General features: G+C 30.0%; 5 protein-coding genes across 13 annotated transcripts; 3 read left to right on the forward strand and 2 right to left on the reverse strand.

Annotated features, from left to right (window-relative positions):
* The first annotated feature begins 454 nt into the window (after positions 1–454).
* Rrp1 (Recombination repair protein 1) lies at positions 455–3,197 on the forward strand. Of its 4 annotated transcripts, XM_011057978.2 has the most exons (9): positions 455–625; positions 1,074–1,135; positions 1,391–1,415; positions 1,499–1,717; positions 1,791–1,917; positions 2,032–2,175; positions 2,377–2,520; positions 2,676–2,856; positions 2,964–3,197. In XM_011057978.2, exons 1-9 carry the CDS (start codon positions 548–550, stop codon positions 3,079–3,081), a joined length of 1,098 nt encoding a protein of 365 aa, XP_011056280.1. In that variant the 5' UTR covers positions 455–547; the 3' UTR covers positions 3,082–3,197. The 4 variants fall into 4 exon arrangements, with proteins under 4 accessions (XP_011056280.1, XP_087272681.1, XP_011056282.1 ...); XM_087416555.1 differs by having other exon boundaries at positions 466–625; positions 1,391–1,717; XM_011057980.2 differs by having other exon boundaries at positions 514–639; positions 1,391–1,717.
* A 171-nt stretch (positions 3,198–3,368) lies between these two features.
* Positions 3,369–4,441, reverse strand: LOC105147151 (Ribosomal protein S19a). The gene is made up of 3 exons (XM_011057975.2): positions 4,289–4,441; positions 4,090–4,160; positions 3,369–3,803 (listed from the first exon to the last, which is right to left on the reverse strand). Exons 2-3 carry the CDS (start codon positions 4,158–4,160, stop codon positions 3,410–3,412), a joined length of 465 nt encoding a protein of 154 aa, XP_011056277.1. The 5' UTR covers positions 4,289–4,441; the 3' UTR covers positions 3,369–3,409.
* A 91-nt stretch (positions 4,442–4,532) lies between these two features.
* On the forward strand, positions 4,533–5,574 carry LOC105147152 (uncharacterized). The gene is made up of 2 exons (XM_011057976.2): positions 4,533–4,849; positions 5,035–5,574. Exons 1-2 carry the CDS (start codon positions 4,732–4,734, stop codon positions 5,250–5,252), a joined length of 336 nt encoding a protein of 111 aa, XP_011056278.1. The 5' UTR covers positions 4,533–4,731; the 3' UTR covers positions 5,253–5,574.
* LOC105147150 (uncharacterized) lies at positions 5,440–15,443 on the reverse strand. 6 transcript variants are annotated; one of them, XM_011057972.2, is made up of 7 exons: positions 15,297–15,439; positions 14,060–14,673; positions 13,108–13,488; positions 12,757–12,924; positions 9,977–10,172; positions 7,556–7,633; positions 5,440–6,746 (listed from the first exon to the last, which is right to left on the reverse strand). In XM_011057972.2, the coding sequence occupies exons 2-6, from the start codon at positions 14,669–14,671 to the stop codon at positions 7,575–7,577; spliced, it is 1,416 nt and encodes a 471-aa protein (XP_011056274.1). In that variant the 5' UTR covers positions 14,672–14,673; positions 15,297–15,439; the 3' UTR covers positions 5,440–6,746; positions 7,556–7,574. The 6 variants fall into 6 exon arrangements, 5 of the variants coding, with proteins under 5 accessions (XP_011056274.1, XP_011056271.1, XP_011056272.1 ...); XR_846278.2 differs by lacking the exon at positions 9,977–10,172 and having other exon boundaries at positions 15,297–15,441; XM_011057969.2 differs by lacking the exon at positions 7,556–7,633.
* Positions 15,444–15,606: 163 nt separating this feature from the next.
* Ttc19 (tetratricopeptide repeat domain 19) lies at positions 15,607–19,068 on the forward strand. The gene is made up of 4 exons (XM_011057967.2): positions 15,607–17,563; positions 17,799–18,061; positions 18,315–18,622; positions 18,705–19,068. The coding sequence occupies exons 1-4, from the start codon at positions 17,249–17,251 to the stop codon at positions 18,902–18,904; spliced, it is 1,086 nt and encodes a 361-aa protein (XP_011056269.1). The 5' UTR covers positions 15,607–17,248; the 3' UTR covers positions 18,905–19,068.
* Positions 19,069–19,514: the final 446 nt, after the last annotated feature.

Consider the following 19,514-nt stretch of genomic DNA (forward strand, 5'->3'; position numbering starts at 1 on the left):
ATCTCAATTTCTGTGGAAATATATGCTATTATAAAAAAAGTTGTAAGTACTTCTATCGTTCAATCTGCTCAACTGTAGAAATACTATCTTCAGTATTTGAATTTATCTGTTAGATAAGAAATTGTAGGATAGTAATACATATGAGATTCTCATATAGCACTGATGCAGCAAAATAATATTTGCAGAATTAACATCTTGACACTCGTCTAAATCATACAGGCAAATTAATCATTTTATTAAATAATTAATTTTAAAAATCTAAATATAAAATAAAATATAGAAAAAATATTATATTAGATAACAAAAAAATAATGTTTTGCATTATATATATTCGCACTTTTTTTAACAATGTGCTTATACACAAAAAGAAATACGAATACTAATAAAAAAAACGATATTACCTATATACATAATATAATATTTCTTTTCATCTTCCGAATCAAAAAGTAGTCAACAAAATACATACAGTGGCGCTGAAAATTGTTTTCCAAGGAAGGAAAGGTTGGATGGTTTGGGTTTGGACCCCTGTACACCAACATAATGCCGAATGGCACTAAATTTGAAGTTGTATAGGCTGTGTCGCGTCATTGTGTCCCTTCCGGTTACGCATACGGATATTATTCAGGTCTGTAAAAAAAGGTATCATAAATTAGAAAGTTGGCACCGTCCTTTTGATCGCGATCGACGCGATCACTGAGGTTGTAAGTGGAGGTTGTAAGCTGGGCCGAGATTCGGAAGAGTCGATTGAACCGTTAGACGCCACAACTAGGCTATGTATTTATCGATTAAGGGCAGATAATGAAATCTCTTTAATAACTGTAATGTTAGCTGTGACGCAGTAGCAATTTTATGTTTATTATATTCGTCGACGAGATTGAGAACTTCGAAAGTTAAACTTTCAATCATACAAAGACAAATTGTACCGGCGTTTTTAACATTATTACAAATAATTGAAAATACATTTTCAGTATCTTCCACTTGCAATATCGGTGTTATTAAGTTGAAAGATTATTTAGAAGCATTGATACAACTCGCTAACCATTAGACATTAATACTGTTTATATCTTGCGCAGTATTCTCTCTTCACAAACAACAAAGTTTCAGCATGCCACGAAAACAAAGTTCAAAAGCAAAGGTATGGAAAATATATGTATGCAAGATTAATTTATGTACTAAATAAGCAAATATATTTAATATTTTTCCTTTAATTATCAATTCTTTAATTATATACTCATTAAGGTATCCTTTTGTATGTAAATCATAATGTAATTATTATATTATTTACAAAAAATTTTCTATTTAACTATCAGATAATTATACTTATTTCCATAACTTTTTATACTAATAAAAAAAAATTACTAGACTATTTATCAGTTTCCCTTAAAATTAGGCTGATTCTTCCAAAGCTAAACCTGGTAAGAAAACACAAAAATTAAATGAAAATGGAACTTCAAATAAAAAGCGTATAAACGATACAAATGATGAACCTACTCCAAAGAGGACAAAAATTGATTCAAAGGCATCAAAAAGCACTGATAAAAGTGATGATTCATCTACCTCAAAGAAGGCGAAAAATGAACCCAAACAAATGCAAAATAAGACAGATACAAACTTGGATGAAATAGATTTTGGATGTACAAAGTCAAATCAGGAAGGAAAGAAGCATAATCTGAAGATCTGTACATGGAATGTCTCTGGGATCAGGGCTGTAATCAAGGTACATTATGTCAACGGGTACATTTTCTTAATGTATCATACTTATAATGATTCTTCTATTTATACTTAATCAGAAACATGGACTCGACTATATTACCAAAGAAGATGCAGATATAATTGCTTTGCAAGAAACAAAATGTGACAAGGGTAAAATGCCAGACGAAGTCAAATTGCCAGGATATCATCACTATTTCCTTGACAGTAAGATATATTTTAAGAAATTTTAAGAAACACACTGAATACGCACGCACACGCACACAAACACACACACACACACACACACAAATCATATAATTAATAAGTATGCTTCAATAGGTAAGAAACCAGGTTATTGTGGAGTTGCTTTGTTCAGCAAGGAAAAACCGATTTCTGTGAAATATGGTTTAAATGATTCTACCTTTGATACCGAGGGTAGAATAATCACAGTGGAGTTCCCAGAATTTTTCGTGATCAACGTTTGTAAGAGAAAATTACTTAATTCTCTTAAAATAAACTCCAATTATATTTACAAAAATCAAAATACATGTACAATTCAATATACTATATGTGTAAACATTTTAATATAATTTTTTAAAATTAAATAATTTTATCTCTTCCGAAATATTTGTAATTTCATCAAAAATAATGTTTGATATTGACTAATAGAATATAATGTAACAGATGTGCCAAATGCTGGACAGAAGTTGGTGACATTACCAAAACGATTGGAATGGAATAAATTATTCAAAAAACATATTGAAGAATTAGATCAAAAGAAACCTGTTATTATATGTGGTGACATGAATGTAGCTCATCAAGAAATTGGTATAGTATCAATATTGAAACGATAAGTGAATCTCTTTATTATTGCGTAATGTTATTAATATTAGTAATATAATTTTTTAAATATAAAGTATCAATATTAGATTAGTATGTGAATGAAACAATAGAAACGTTAATTTATTATCATTGATTTCCAGATTTAAAAAATCCCAAAACAAACACTAAAAATGCCGGATTTACTAAAGAAGAACGGAATGATATGACCGATTTCTTAGCTGCCGGATTTATAGATACATTTAGATCATTGTATCCTGAAATAGAGGGTGCATATACATTTTGGTCATATTTTGCCAATGCACGTAGTAAGAACATTGGATGGTAAGTTATTTTTATTAGCATTTTTACTTTCATCTAATTATGATATATATGTGTAAAAACTATGTTATACAAATCTTACATCATTGATTAAAATTTTTTATATACAGGCGACTAGATTATTTCTTAATATCAGAACGGATTAAAAATAAAGTGTGCGACAATATTATAAGGAAGGATGTTTACGGCAGCGATCATTGTCCTGTAATACTTTACATCAATTTGTAATTTGTAATAATAATAAACATTTAATACGTTCCATTGCATGAAATTATCAAAATGAAATTTTTCTCATGTGTGAATGCAAATATATGTGAATGATTACATTATTTTATTTTAAATAAGTACGCATTTTATATTTGTACAGTTTTTTCCTAAATCCGATTTTCCTGCAATTTTATTTTTATGCAGATAAGGCATCTGACAAATTTTTAATTTTCATTAATATTCTTGGAGATTATTCAATAAATTTTATCAAAACAAAATTATATGCAGGGTATATCTAATGAAGAGAATTGAGATTTTATGTTTTTTATTTTATTATAGAAGAAGGGTATTAAATTACAATTGCGTCTTGAAGCTTAAGTTGCTTTTTGCTCTTAGCTTTAACTTGTGCAGCAATACGATCCAAGTCCCTGCGTCCCTGACTGGTCAGTTTACGTCCACCAAGGGGTGCCTTTTCGATAAGTTTCAACTGCTCCAGGCTCTGAAGTGCTTTTCTTGCGACACTGCCTGCTGATCGACAGAAGTGGCTGGGATGAGTGCCATTACGTTTGCGTCCACCAAAGATCTTTGTGACTGCACCAACTCCAACGGGACTACGAATATAAATATGACGCACCAAGGCTGCACATCTAATATAGTACCAGTCAGGATCATAGGGTGCCAGCTCTTTGAATTTGGCTGTCTTCACAATATCCACCCATTCTGGCACTCGCATCTTACCAGTTCTAAAATTTTATGAAGTACAATGTAGTTCGAATTGCAATGACATCTTGGAGCTCTGTCTTATATGTTTATTACCAGAAAAACTTCAATATGTAAAATGAAGAATTTTTACTATTATAAAGAAAAAAAGAAATATAAATAAAAAAAACAAATAATTTTAAATAATAAAACTTATGTTAAACTTATGTTAAATATAATTATAAGAGATTAGATTACATTTTAAATATTCTACTTGTCATTCTATTTATAGGTTACATTCTAATTATTCTATTCATATTTCTTACTCACTTTTTCAGAAAGGCTGCAAAGGCCTTGACAAATTTTGCTTGATCCACATCTTTTAACGTTACGGATGGCATCTAATAAAAAAAATTAATTCAATAAAATCAATATGCAAAATGACATGTGGACATATCACATGGATAAGATGTAAGTAAATATATAATACTTTCCAATAATCGATAAAGATTATTAATTAATTACATACGTTTTTATGTAGATTTTCGTATTTTCTAAATACAGAATTGCTTTTGATTTGTGTTCTATATCTGGCAATAAACTCTTTTTTGTCACAGCCAAATTAACAAAGATCCTCAGGCATCAAGATCAACAAGAGGTTATTCGTAGTTACACTTTTGCAACTACGTTACACTTTTTGCACTTAAAATGAAATAGGCGCATATTTAGACATCAGAGAGAAAAGGAGAAAAAGGAAAAGGTCCGACAGGTTCAGCATCAGTTAAATAAAGTGCAACGCAACGAGAACAGCAATGTCTGAACCGTGAACGTCGATTCCGTATTGACGGAGACAATTTAGAGTTAGAAAGGATAAATCTACAATCTTTATTTCTGAACAAGACAATATTTAACGCAGTGATTGAATATAAAGGATAAAACTGGTATTTTGATCCTTATATCTTGATTATTTCGATGATGTTCACTAACAAGAAAAACAACTTGCCAGAGAGGCCTCACATGCCAAGCCATGAACACATGCTGGAAGACCTCGATAAAGCTGTGATAGATGACGTAGCGTTTAAAATCGCAAGTAAACATTTGCAATATTTATAATTAAAAATCGTTATACTGTCACTCATTTTTAAAACCTTCTCTTGTAAAGCATAGCAAGTAAAATCTGGAAAAACTCGCATTTAATTTTTCTTGTATTTAATTACAGGACGATTTATTAGTTTAAATGAATTGATAGATTATATGCCTATGAATGTATTTCAGGTGAGTTATGCATGAAAGAGTCTTACAATTCAACAAGTGTTAATAACACTGATGATATATACAAACAAGTGAAAACTTATTTGAGTACCAAACAGCAGTTAAAACAGTTGGAATGCGTCTTAAAGAAAGAGATTCAACAAATGCATGCAGATAACGAAGAAATAAAGAGGCTTGCGGATGACATTAGAAAACAAGCAAAAGCTGCTTTGGTAACTTAAGGAAATAAATTCATATTTGCAAGGGCGTACTAATCCCATTCCGTTATTTTAATAGTTTAGCCCCTCAAATGGAGAAATTATTTTGAAATGCATAAAATTTTGACCATTGTTAATGTTTTGCTAATATATATTTTATATGCCTTTCTCTGAAGCTTTTGCTTACTTAAAATAAGTAGATGAATACATCTACTATATAAAATACATTTTTAATTGGTAACTATTACAATTGAATTCATATTAAGAAAACATTGACGATATTTTGTAAGATACCAGTAATTATATCATATCTATAATAAGTATTTAATAAAATCTTTGTCAATAATTTTTTTATGTTCTTAACATTGATATGCGTTTGTGTACGCGTACTCATATATATTAGTACACTGAACAGTACACCGATTACACAGATCGATACGTTATTTAATGATACATCATATTTCATAGATCAATCCGAACGAAATTTGTAACAAGGCACAAGTAATAACTTAATGTCTAACATTACTTGTAGCATGATGCTACGATAAATACAATCTATCACATTTATTGTGATGAATAACATCTATAAAGATTTATGATTTCCTCTTGCTTCTTGCATATAAAAACTTACAAATTATTCTTACATTATACTTTTATATTTGTTAAGATATGCAAAGTAGCAATTAAAAGGAACCGTACGGTAGCTTCAGTTATTCAAAGAGTTATCAAAAATAGTCTTAAATAAAAATTGAATTGCATTACGCTTTCTTAATGAAATAACATGATAAAAAGAGATTGTTATATATTTTTATTGTATACATTTTTTAATATTTTCTAGCATAATATAGTTTTCTTATGAAACAATGCACTCCCTTTATTTGAAATTTTTTTATAACTCTTTGATTAATAAAGATTACCGAGTATTGCCTGTTAAACGTATAGCTATCTTCACATATAATAATACCTTATACGACAAAAATATATTTATATATAAATTGATACGATTAATTTATATCTTATAATACTGTCGTGCGCACAACTATTTCAGAAAATTATTTCATTGCTTCTGCGAATAGTTTCCGAATAAGAGATCAAACAGCTTTAACCAATAATTTAAATCACTAAATCACTATATGAGCAATATATTAAATATAATATTAAAAAATGATCAGAAGCTCGAAAACAGATTAATTATTGTTAATATCAAAGAATATAGTTATAAAAAATATATATATTATAAAATCTGATAATAGATAATTTTCGCTTAAGTAACTATTCTAAACAAATGCGCGAATAAAAAGATATATAATTAAATTAACGTGTAAATAGTTCTCTGTACATATAACGGTATATCTTATTTTGACATATAGCTCATCTGTTTATATATAAATTCGAACGATATTGTATCAACACGATCTGTAAAAACAGAAACTATTTAATGGGAAAAACTTGGTACCATGTCAAATCGGGTCACAGGTTCACTAAGGTAGGCACACCATGTAAATCCTGGTGGATACCCTAGAAAAATCATGTCGATAGATTAATATATGTTAATAATAACAAGGATGCAAATGTAATGCATACCCTGATGGCTTATATAGCACCTCCTTTACATCTTAAAAAAAATGTATCACTACATATAAATTCATATGTGTCATAAATAATGTATTAGTGAAATAACAAAACGTTTATGTATGTGTATAAATATATAACATATTTAGATTTTACTTTTTTGACATCAAGATACACAAGTTTAAATTAAATACAATCTTAGTATAATGTTCAATAAGAAGAAAATATGTTATTTATTTCAAATAAAATCTATTATTTTATATGATGTTAATAGAATTTTTTATCTATGCTTAAAACTTGAAAGGAAAAGAAAATAGAGAGACATTCCGAAAATAGAGAGAATTCCGAAAATATTAGAATAATGTAATATAAAAGCCAAATAGGATTGTAATTTTTTTAATTTTTTCTCCTTTTTATTATTTTAAAGTGTTATTAGATGCATAAACTCCCAAATAACCATGCATGCAAAGACAGAAAGTAATTGGCCATAAAATTAATGTAGTAATAATAGCGATAGAGTTTCTTCTTGTTAAAACACGCGACGTAAAGACCTCTTAGCAAATTGGATATTGTTGTACAAGAAAAAATATTCATCTATTCAAAGTGCATCTAAATTTAATTTCATTTTTTACTCTGATACGTTAAGTGCTATTGAACTTAATAATTAATTTAATTCTGCTAAGAGCTAATGTAAATTTTTTGCATTTTATTAAATTTCGCTAATGTGAGTAAAACTTGCTTGATGTAATACTTACATAATATTAGAAATTATTATTACGTGCTGATGATATGCGGATGAGGTAATATATTGAGATTCATCATCTTCCGTCCGGCTGCATGCAAGGAAGATTAGTATGTTAGTTACATATTAATGTATTACACAAAAATTAATAGCTCTGAGACTAAAAAAAAAGATTAATGTTCAATCAATTTTTACAGTTTTACATAAAAGTACACGGCATTGGTAAAGAATAGACATATGTATATATTTTTATTCCACAACATTTTTAACAATCATATAAAAGTGCTTTACAGTTTGTATATAGGAATATCGGCGGTTCTGTACAATTACAATTTTGTGGTGGATTTTGTAATAAGTACTACGTAAACACAATATAAAAGTATATTACATCTTCTTAACTACGGCTTATATCTATGCAGATTTTAGGACGGATTAGAATAAATGTGCAAATTTTATATCTCGTGTATACCTAATACATATAAAATTGCGCGCGCGATAGTGATGCTTACAATGTATTAATAATTTGTGCAGCAGCATTTATAACATATAATTAAAAGTGAATCATCTCGTAACGTTAATTATATTGAATAATTTCATTGTAATTAGCTGCTCTTTATGATTGTATACGTACGATTGCACTATATAAAGAAAATAGAGCCATTATATATGTTTAATCCAAAAAAAAAATTAATATTTTCAAAAAACTAACAAATAATTATTAGATTTATTGTCTTATCAGAGAGGATCCATTATTCTTATAATCAAACAATACATATTTCATAATTCTATTCAAATATTAATCTATATGTCTATATATCTGATATACCCTGTCTTTAGTATAAATCCCATACTATTAAAAAATTATAGTGTCTTTCTTCAAACCTATGGCAAATGTAATAATAAAGGCTCAAAAATAATAAGTAATAATAAAAATTTTCTTTTAACCCAAAAGTAGAACCGAGATAAACGCGACGACAGTATATCGAGTACGATAGTGCTATTCGGCGTTTTAATCCTTATCAGTACTGTTACTTCCTATAAAACTCCCAATCTTAAATAATGATAAAACCTTTAATTAAATTATATTAGTCACAAATAAACAAGACGCAAGTTGTGTGTACTTAGGAAAGACAAATAATGACGTTGTGTAGGTTCCATACTTTTAAATTGACAAAAACAAAACAAATTTTACCCTCTAAAATGATGAACAATTTTATTTACTTCAGTATCTTATAATGCACGTTTTGCTCAATGTTTGAACATTAAATTTAAAATCTGAAAAGTATGATCGTGACAAAGTGTCTCCTTTACTCTTAGCACTTTTCAAAATTATATTTTCGAAGCTGAAAACCTATATTATACGTATCATATAACATATAGGATATAACATATTATATATAATAATATATATGTTATTTAGTGACACAATCAAGCATAATTGCTAATTGTAGACGAAATTTTTTTTAAATCAATATTGATATCTATGAATATTATAAAAGTTTAAAAAGTTTTTCGAAGATTGTAGTGCAGATAAAGCAAAGCTACATATAAATGTGATATGTAAGTGTGTATATATATATATATATATATATATATATATATATATATATATATTAGGTGTTGGAATTAATTCGTAGCGTTTTTTAATGAAAGAATGTTATTTATTTCACATGAGCATTAAAAAATACATTAATGAAAGTACTTCCCATCACTTGTAAAACGCTACGAATTAATTCCAACACCTAATATATATATATATATATATATATTGTATATATGTATACACAAAATAAATAAAAGGAAGCACAGATAAAAAATATTAAATAACAAATATACTGTAAGAAATATTTTTTGTGATATATTAATATGTTCCATTAAATGCTTTCTGGATGCATTAATTTTTCAATAAATTATCAATACGTGGAATGTGATATAAAAGATAGACAGTCTCAATTTATGATTAGAATTCATGAATAAATTTTACTCGATTATAGAAACATATATATATATTTATTAATAAAAATATAGCACCATCATTTCGTATTTTTATAGTACGACAATTTTTGATGCATATATAAATTTTTTATCGTTAATTTCATTACTGCAGTATATATAATAAAAAGTACAATTTTAAAAAATGTTAAAAGAATAAATAAGCTATCCTGCAATATCAATAATATAATCATTCATTATGTTGCGCTTACATTCTAATCGTAATTTTAAAAATATTAATTGTTGAATGAGTTATTGCATAATAACTTGACTGTACAACATTAAATTGATTGAAGTGTCAGAGACACATCAGCATAATTTCTTTCTCCAAGATTTTTATCGTAAGATTCTAAAGTGCCCTTTTTAAAAGTGATATCAGTCTCCAGTGGCAGTCATCTAGTGAAGTCTGGCATTAGAAAAAATTTACGTAACGTCAACTTGCCTCTCGGCTTGTGTTTGAGATGGTCCTCAATGAATTGACAAGGGCAACGGGCGGAGACACAATGGCGCGGTGGAACAGACAGACCCATAATACCTCTATCACGTTCCTGCGAGTCTATAACCAGATCAAGTCTGCGACGCACGAAGTGACGTGCCCATCGAGACGCATACCTCAGCAACAGCAACTCCGCCCGTTCCTGTCAACACATACCATCATCATTCAGTAGAACCCTTTGCTTCATGCAAAATAGTAATGTGTGGTTTTCCTTCTACCTTTCAATTTTCTGTCAAAACTCTCTCTCTCTCTCTCTCTCTCTCTCTCTCTCTCTCTCTCTCTCTCTCTCTCTCTCTCTCTCTCAATTATACAGCTCTCTCTTTATATATTTAATTTTATGTTAAAACAAGTGTCAATATAAGATTGCGTCCAAATTATTGAGCCAAAACTTGAATCGAACTTCGAACCGCGAGCATTTCAGCTAACTTTTGTTGTTTTTTGCCGAGCTGTGTAACAAATTACCGAAATGCTTGCGGCTTGAGATTTAGTTCGAGTTTTGGCTCGATAATCTGGACGCACTCTTATATATTTGTATCACATATATAACTGTTGAAAACTGATATTATAAGTAATATTCTTCATAATATAGTATAGTACAATTCGTAAATATAATCATCTGTATGCTAATGATGTCTCTGGCTGACCATTATGCTTGATAATGACTTTTTGTCATAAAAGTGTTTTCACCGTTATTATAAATTGTTCATTATGAATTAAAAATTATTTGCTCACCATTTTACAAGTATATATTTATGTTTTATATATATATATATATATATATATATATATATATATTATATATATATATATATATATATATATATATATATAATGTGTCATCAAGCTCAAGATTGTTAAATATAATTAGGGCATAAAAAAATTTTATATTATTATAAAAAGAGAAGAATACTGACATATTTATCAATATAAATAAATGGGAAAGCTTGATAAAAATTAGCCCTAAAAATTTGTACACTATTTGTCTCTTAAAAGAAACAATTTACTGGAATGCTGAATAGATCAAAATAAAAATTATTATATCCATCATTATCTATCTCTATAGATTGTGTTAATAATAAGCCACAGATCTATTATCAATTTTAACATTAAATGTGATGATGATATGATCTTCAAAATATAAAATTGAATATAATCTTTATCTTATGAGTAAAATATTGGGTCATCTAAAAAGTATCCGCGGTTTTTTGTCACTAGATGGTATTGACCATCAACACCATCTAGTGACAAAAATCGCGGATACTTTTTAGATGACCCAATATATGAACATCACATTTAGCGTTAAATGAGTCTTTAGCGGAATGTAAATGAGTCTTGCTCTGAAAACGAAAAACGATCCCGTTCTATTATATAACTCTATAATTATATTAATTTCAATCTCTCTCTTTGAGCCAAATTGCCACTTATCATGTAAGTTACCTGTAATACTTTGATATTTTTAAATAAAACATTAAGTACATTTTAAAAAATATTTTAAAATTAAACGTATATAAATGACATCAGTAAACATAATTTCCAAAATAATATAACAAACACAGCAATAAGAAACAATAACCTATGAGATATTGTAAAGTAATTACATCACTATGCTCGTAAGCATATTAAAAGTTAGTTTTAACAAAATTTAAGAGAAGAAAGTTCTTTTAAAATTTTTTTACGCAATAAATGTTTGATATTTAAAACAAAAGTTGCATTCTCGATCGTGTATTGTACGGTTCAGCTATTTCTATATCAATAAAAAGATGGCCACTTTTACAAATGTATGTTAAACATAAGTCTTAAAAACAAAGGATTGCGCCAAAAATTATTTATGAATCGATAAAAATAAATTGTAATTTTCTTTGGAAGCTATTTATACGTTTAGTTATTCGCATTCGAGAAAACTTAATAAATCATAAAATCTCTGCAATTTTTGTGTAATTGTGAAACAGCGTGTGTATCTTTATAAGCAGCATGAAATAATCGTATTTCTCAAATGCCTCTGTCTCTGAGAAAACTACTCCACCTAGGACAAAAGTCTCTGCCCTGAACGCGTGGCTTATTACGTAACCATTCCTCTATATATTGACAAGGACACAGAGCGGACGCTAAATGACGTGGCGAAGAAGGATTTCCACCCTCCTCGTCAACTGTCCAATCCAAACGCCGACGTAAGTAATCCTTTGCCCAACGTTGCACATAACGGCAGAATACTTGTTCGTTTTTACCCTGGTAGTTTAATATAATGCACAACAAAATATTTAATACAAAATATTTTAACTTTTTGGAGTTAGTAACGTCGTATTTCACAAATAAACCGAGTTTATATAACAATTAAGGCTTATATATTGAAGAGCTAAAGATGCTCCAACGCCATATATGAGAACTCTTTTTGTCTATGTTTTGTACCTATACTTAAAATAAAACAGTATGTTTATGCTTTGGAGAAAAACATCAATAGAAAGTAAAACTGAAAAAAATGGATGTAAAATTGAACTTTTTGCCTTATTTCACATATTGATTTACAAATGAAAGAATAGTAGTTTTTATTTTTAGCTCCTCAACATCTAGCCTAATTAATAAAATATTGAAAATATCAATGTAAAATTATTAAGAAAATATGAATTATAAAGAAAACTTTTTAAAATAAAATAAAATTGAAATAATTTTAAGAATATAGAGAAATATAAAAAATAAATAAAAAATTAGACTAGAGATCATGCATTTACCTGTTTACGAGAGATTCTTGTAGTGGTGCTGCCTTGTATAACAATGTCACTGTCGTCAATGTCCATACGTTGCTGTAATTCTCGTTGTCGATTTATATCATTTGCATCATCGCCACCAATTATTCTACCTTCGCGTTCTTCTCGTTCTATTACTTCTTGCAACTTTTTCTATCACAAAATAAGCTGTTATATTAATATTTCGCAGATATATGTAAATATTATAAAATGTTATAATAAAAAAGTATTTGTATGTACATGAATATTTATCTAAAAAGAGTATTCTCTTATGTCATTTTATATTACTTTAAAAAACAAGTGATTAAATTCTATTCTAATAAAAGCTTCACTTACAACGCAATCCGTAGTGTCAAAGTATATGAAACACAGATTAACTTTGTGGCAGGAGATTTTTCCTCTATCATCTAATCCCAATAATATTTTATGTCTTAATAAATGTTTGTTAACTTGAGCCATACATTTCTCAAGGTTGTGATTGAGCTTTATTTTGATAAACATGCAGAAGAATATTGCAGCTGCATTCAGGATTAACCACATAACACCTAGTCCGAATAAAGTGAGGCCAGTCACACCAGAGAACAATAAACCAAGCAGCACAACGAAGGCGGTGAATATCCAAAGGACGAGAATCCTCTTGTAGCATATGTTATACATATTGAAGCGTACATCGTTCACAAGTAATTCCATTATGTGAACATAATCTTCTACTGTAAGCTGCAATATATCTGTTTTGTTAGACTGCTGATCATTTTATCTCTTTAGAGTATATAAGAAAAAGTGTGTGAGCTGGTATTTCTCTTAATTACTTTAATATTTCAAATCACATCCTATAATTTAATCAAATACAGAGAATTTTGTATTACTAAAAGTAAAATAAATATAAAATCAATATACAAATATATTAAAATAATATGAATAAATTGCCGTGCTAAGTAGTTTAATATTGAAATAGTCACTTGTTGACTTGAAATTTTGGATTTGTTTTCTAGAAATACCATGCCACATGTATATATGTATATATGACGTTCGAAATTACAAGTGGGAAAAGATTCTATTGTGATAAAACCAAAGTATCCGAATATGAAATTAATCTCAAGATAAACAAGTTGCGATATTATCTCTTAGAGGACAGGAAACGTCCAAATAGATTACTCTAAAAACAAAATTCAGTACTGCAAAAAGCTTATAACTTCTCTCGCAAAAGTTACAGCTATAATGAAATAAAGGTCGATTCAGATTGTAATGCTGTCGAGAAAGAAAAAAGGATATGATAAATTACACGTACGGTTAATCCTTGTGCCATCAATTCCTCCGGCACCAATTCCGGTCTGAATCTGGCCGGAGTAATCCACGGCCACTTAGTATTTACCGGCAGAAGAGTAACTATGGTATCGCCATTGGCAAAACCCTGCCTGATGTTTCCAATCGACGTATTGATAACGTTACTCGGTGCATTTCTTCCATTGGACACATCCCTCAGGTCAATGGTCTTCAAAGAAGCGCTCTTGACTTCTGACGTTCGAACATCAGACGGTAATTTAAGATTCGGAGTCTCGGACGTGATAGAACGACTTAAACCTGATCTATCTAAGTTAATCTGGACGGATTCGGTTGCTATCACAGCACCTCTGTACTCATTGGTTTTCTTATTATTAATATCAGGTGGGTCAATACTTTTGCCGATTTTGTCAACTTGTACAGTAACCGACTCGGGCTTTATTACGGCGGGCGCGCTACTGTTGCCGGCTTTTCTTTCGACATTGGTAGCTTCTTTCGAATCTGCCTCCTCCTCAAATTGGACCCAATTTGTTTGTGCAGCTACGCCAAAGGAATCAGCTGCCGCCGCCGTCGCCGCCGCCGCATTGTCAGTTGTATCAGTTGTATCTTCGGAACTCATGACTAAAAAAAAAAAATAATATACATGTCTTCTAAGAATTTTAAAGATATTTTTCAGAGAATCAATTGCTTATCATAGATTAATAAATTTTAAAGATATTTGTAAAATATAAAAATAAATATATGTATACACAAATGGCAAAATATTTACGATCTGAAATGTTATAGTCTGATAAAGGTTGCCATTTCGTACTCTAATTTTCGGCCTTGCTAGTTCATTAGCGATGCGTTTAATCGGCACTTGTCGGCGCTCATCGGCACATAGGTACGCACCGCCGATTTCGCTCGGCTAAAAGGGAGTGTCCCCGGATATGGAATCCCAAGACGCGAAACTGTCACTCTCACGTGGAACATTTCATATTCCATCATAAGGATGATCGATGAGAGATCCCAATCGGAACGATCGTCCTCGATCTGGCACGGTACTCGTGGAACGCGGAAATCCCCGGTCGGTCGGGTACATCAGGTTTCGCGCGATGGACCTCCGAGTGTCCTAAACGGGAAATCTCGCGCGACGTTGGACCATCCACGACGGGGAAAGGAGAGAAAGATCAGAGAATCGTGCGAAGCAGAAAGAAAAGAAACGTGGAGTCGAGCTGGTTTGAGCACGCCACCGGAAGACCTACCTGAAGTGATGCGGCCTGTCTCATGCCCGCGCGAGCCGAAGAGGTGCGCGACGAATCACGAAATCAAGGTGTACGACATCGGGGCATGGGACAACGGCTAGGCGATGGTAGAAGTGGGTAGAGGACGGGCGGGGCCCGGGGGACGTCGAGGCGATGGAGGGAGTCGCAGGTCGCAGGGAGGTGTGAGGAGGTAGGCGCGACGTGAAACGTAGGCGCATGTATGTGCGTATGTTATGCGTGTACACAGTGAACACCTGCATGCGTGCGATCACGCGCGCGTGCATACCTGCCGCGCGATCGTCCGTCACGTTCACGGTGTTCACACAATCCGAACCGTGTGAACGGCCCTCGTTAGATCTTTCGCGAATTTAAATGATTGCGAATTGATCGAGATTTAATTCAGAGGGAAGCTTCGAATCCACCTGTTTATCATCGCACACCTGTATGCGACTGTTTGCATTCTGATTACACTCGCGACGTTGTATATCTAATCGAAATTATATATCAACGTAACAGGATTATTTACATCTGATTATGCACGCTCTAATGCGCCTCGATAGAAATGAAAGATATATTATACCTGCAGTTTCTATGCTTGCATAGATATATTTGAAAGATATTATCTCAACGATAATAACGATAAATAATAGTACAAAGCTGATGTAGTGAAGTCAATTAATCTAATTTTATTAATTTCTTCAGTTTCGCTAATTTCTCAAGCCATTGAAATTACAATTTAATTGGAATTGGAACAAATTGAGGTGAAAAGCCAAGAAGTCGTCCGCACGTAAAAATGGCGCGAGTATCTTATCAATGATGAAGTTTTGAAATTAAACGGAATGATTAGTGCTGACACCTTTAAATCTTCTACTGTGATCTAATCTTATTTCTCAAAAAGTTTTTTTCAAAAAGCTTTTAAAGTAAAGCTAATGGATAATCGCATCACAATAATTGCTTTCCATTTTCAAGTGATACCAAGTCGTAAAGTTATAGTTTTATAGACAATGACGTCATTAGCATTACTTACCTACTTTGATGATAAGGCTTGTTTTTATGTCTCTAAACAACAAATATACGTTTGTTTCATTTCAACTTATTGCACCAGTTCAGAGATGAGTGCAGAAATAAAAAACAGATCTAAAGTTATCGCATAACGACACAGGTTATATAACCTCACTTTTAAGGCGATATTAACAAGATTCAATAAAATACATGATCTCGAGCTTATGCAGATTATAGATAAAAGTTTAATTGCATATCTCACTTATGAATGCAAATGTTACGTAATAGCTCCATTAACTAACACTCCAGCATTATTTTAATTGAAATTAATTTTCTTAATTCAATAACACTATTAATGAAACAAATTTGTACATGTACGTTATAATCTTGTTTTAAAAATAAAATTTTGTTTCGTTAACACTGTTGATTTAATAAGATTATTTTCAATTAAAATAATGCTAACTATTAGTTGCAAAATTAACTTTTATAATTTGATTTCTATATCAGAAATGTTTTTTTATAATTTTCCAATCTTATTGTTTTTTTATAATTTTTTCCGACTTTTTTTTTACTAACTTTGCTGATCTAGCCATGATAGATTTTTGCATTAAATATGATCAAATATATCGGCGTTGGTGTTTGAAACAAAATAATTTAGCGACGGTTATTTGTCGAAAAATTTCACTTTTAGCAGTTTCAGTAATAATGGCGGAAACGGCGGGTAAAAATTTATTGACCAACCAGAAGAAGGAGTTTCACTAGTTGACCAATCAAAAAATGTTTCAAAGTATTTGTAGCATCGATAGCAATCTGAAGGAAGGAACAGAATACAGGTGCAGAACACAGAACGAAGTATTTGAAGAGAGGTGCACTTGCTGCTGATGATCAGCTGGTACTACAATGCAATGTGTTGATTAACAGTGTTGACATTAGTCCACCTGATTGTCAAAATGTATCGTCTGAATTCGATATCGCAAATGTCAAGATGCGTCCTATCAAATATTAATTTTATTCGTTCCGGAGTGAATACTCGACGTAATGTACATGTTTATAAAAATGTTTTTGTGAAATTCCCGCGATTTACCGCTAGGATAGAAAGATATCGCTTCAACGATAGTCACAAATCACAGGAGAAAAAATCCAGGATGCTCCTTGCAGTATCGTTACCTACATTAATTTTCAATTATTTTCTTGGTATCGAAGATACCGACGAAGAAGTCCCGGAAGTTATTATGACGATCAAACGATCCATATTATTGATACAGGTTAGATATATGTATATATTGAGACTATCTTATGTATTTAATATTTATGTAAGGATAAATATTTTAAATATATATAAATATACATGTAATATTCATACATATATATATATATATATATATATATAAATACATTTTTTAATATATATAAATGTTTACGATGAAATGATATTAAGAGGGGTTGAATCTTCATTTGAATCTCATCACAGTTTCAGCAACATTTGCTTTCCCTTTATAGAAGGGAGAATATGATAAAGCAGAACAAATGCTACACTTAGCGTTACGTCAAGCACAAACTATACAACATTATGATGCTGTTACATACATCTATGACGTAATGGCTAATCTTGCTTTCGACACTGGAAAATATCGCAAAGCAGAGCAATTGTTCGTATCAGTTTTGCAAAGGCTGATATCGAATGGAGCTACAGAAAATGATATGCGGGTTATCCATATAAGCCTGAAAATGGCCAAAGTGTTTGAACATCTTGACATGCCAAAGTAAGCAATATAATCTTTAATAACTATATTTTTTTTTATAAAGCATGATATGGAATTAAAGATTTATATTCTAAAAGATTACATATAAAAAGCAGAAATTCTAAATTTTAATAATTAATATATCATTATACTTCTAATTAATACTTCTAATTAATTACTCTATCATATTTTTCCTTTTCGTTATTAGTACATATTATAATATAGTATATTATAATATATTATATATAAGATATATATTTTTTATTTCATACAGGAAAGCAGAGCAAGGTTATAAATTTTGTATGGAAAATTTGGAATCGCACATTGAAAAAGATCCTGACAATAAAGATGCTGTGTTGCTACAGGGTATAGCTTTTGATTGGTACGCACGAATGTTACTTTCACAATCTCGATATACCGAAGCTTTAAATTATCTCCTTCAAGCTTATAATATATGTAAAAAAATAAATGGTGAAGAACACGAACAAACTGTTGTTCTGCTTAATGATTTGGGAACAATTTGTTGTATACGAGAAGAATATGATGAAGCTATTAAATATTTGTCTGCTGCAGCAAAAATAGGTAAAAGATATTAATGAATATCAATATACTTATAATTTTTATAATTATTAATCTCATATAATATATTACATAATATTTTTAGGGGAAAACTTACCTGATATGATTGACTTGGGTTCAATTCACGTGAATTTAGGAAGTGTGCTTTTAAAAAAAGGTTTATATGATGAAGCTAAAAAATCTTGTCAACGAGGAAGAAAAATAGCTAAAAGTAAAGAAGACAATGATTCTTTGTTAGAAGCAGATGAATGTCTCAAGGAAGTAAAAAGATTACTGTTGTTGTAAATCCTTATGATTATCTCAGATAGTTTAATTTTTTATTAAAAGTATGTATGTTTAGATAAGATTTAGAGAATTTGCATTGTAAATATATGTAGAAAAGTATTTAAAGAATTTTAATGATTGTAATAAAGGTCTGATGCCGAAATACAATTTTTTAAATAAAATAAGCTGTTTATTATTTGGTATTCAACAGACTAGTCATTAATATAAAAAACACGTTTTACTTTTGGAATGTTATAATTTAATATATTTCATATGTGTAATGTTATTGATATAATTTGTGCATCTTCAGTTTTTACATTAGATTTCTTATATTATGCCACAATGAACACATTAAAACTTCATTTATAACATATTCCCATTATTAAATAAGAAATATAATAAGTAATATAAAATATTGGATAATATTTATATAATGATTTATATGATAATAACATAGAGTATGTATATATAATTTTTTGAAGAAACATTCTCAAAAGTTTTTGCCATAAACATGATTGCCATTTTAATGCACAAGATTGTATTTACAATTTTCTTTGCAAAATATTTCGACGATAAAGAATATCAATCCACAGCACCAATATTTATTATAATATATATTTTGTGTTATATA

The sequence above is a fragment of the Acromyrmex echinatior genome, chromosome 2, assembly GCF_024713525.1.
Source record: "Acromyrmex echinatior isolate Ae372 chromosome 2, ASM2471352v2, whole genome shotgun sequence".
NCBI classification, from domain to species: domain Eukaryota; kingdom Metazoa; phylum Arthropoda; class Insecta; order Hymenoptera; family Formicidae; genus Acromyrmex; species Acromyrmex echinatior.

Coding starts and splice junctions, on each gene's coding strand:
- LOC105147151 (XM_011057975.2), bottom strand. CDS start 4,160: ATGCCATCCGTAACGTTAAAAGATGTGGATCAAGCAAAATTTGTCAAG. Junction 3,804..4,089: donor TTTGCAGCCTTTCTGAAAAA/GTGAGTAAGAAA, acceptor ATAAAATTTTAG/AACTGGTAAGATGCGAGTGC.
- LOC105147150 (XM_011057969.2), bottom strand. CDS start 14,671: ATGAGTTCCGAAGATACAACTGATACAACTGACAATGCGGCGGCGGCG. Junction 12,925..13,107: donor TTGACACTACGGATTGCGTT/GTAAGTGAAGCT, acceptor ATTTTGTGATAG/AAAAAGTTGCAAGAAGTAAT. Junction 10,173..12,756: donor CAAGAATCTCTCGTAAACAG/GTAAATGCATGA, acceptor ATGTGTTGACAG/GAACGGGCGGAGTTGCTGTT.
- Ttc19 (XM_011057967.2), top strand. CDS start 17,249: ATGTATCGTCTGAATTCGATATCGCAAATGTCAAGATGCGTCCTATCA. Junction 17,564..17,798: donor GATCCATATTATTGATACAG/GTTAGATATATG, acceptor TTCCCTTTATAG/AAGGGAGAATATGATAAAGC. Junction 18,062..18,314: donor GAACATCTTGACATGCCAAA/GTAAGCAATATA, acceptor TATTTCATACAG/GAAAGCAGAGCAAGGTTATA.
- LOC105147152 (XM_011057976.2), top strand. CDS start 4,732: ATGATGTTCACTAACAAGAAAAACAACTTGCCAGAGAGGCCTCACATG. Junction 4,850..5,034: donor CGTAGCGTTTAAAATCGCAA/GTAAACATTTGC, acceptor AATGTATTTCAG/GTGAGTTATGCATGAAAGAG.
- Rrp1 (XM_011057978.2), top strand. CDS start 548: ATGGCACTAAATTTGAAGTTGTATAGGCTGTGTCGCGTCATTGTGTCC. Junction 1,136..1,390: donor AACAAAGTTCAAAAGCAAAG/GTATGGAAAATA, acceptor CCTTAAAATTAG/GCTGATTCTTCCAAAGCTAA. Junction 2,521..2,675: donor TGTAGCTCATCAAGAAATTG/GTATAGTATCAA, acceptor ATTGATTTCCAG/ATTTAAAAAATCCCAAAACA.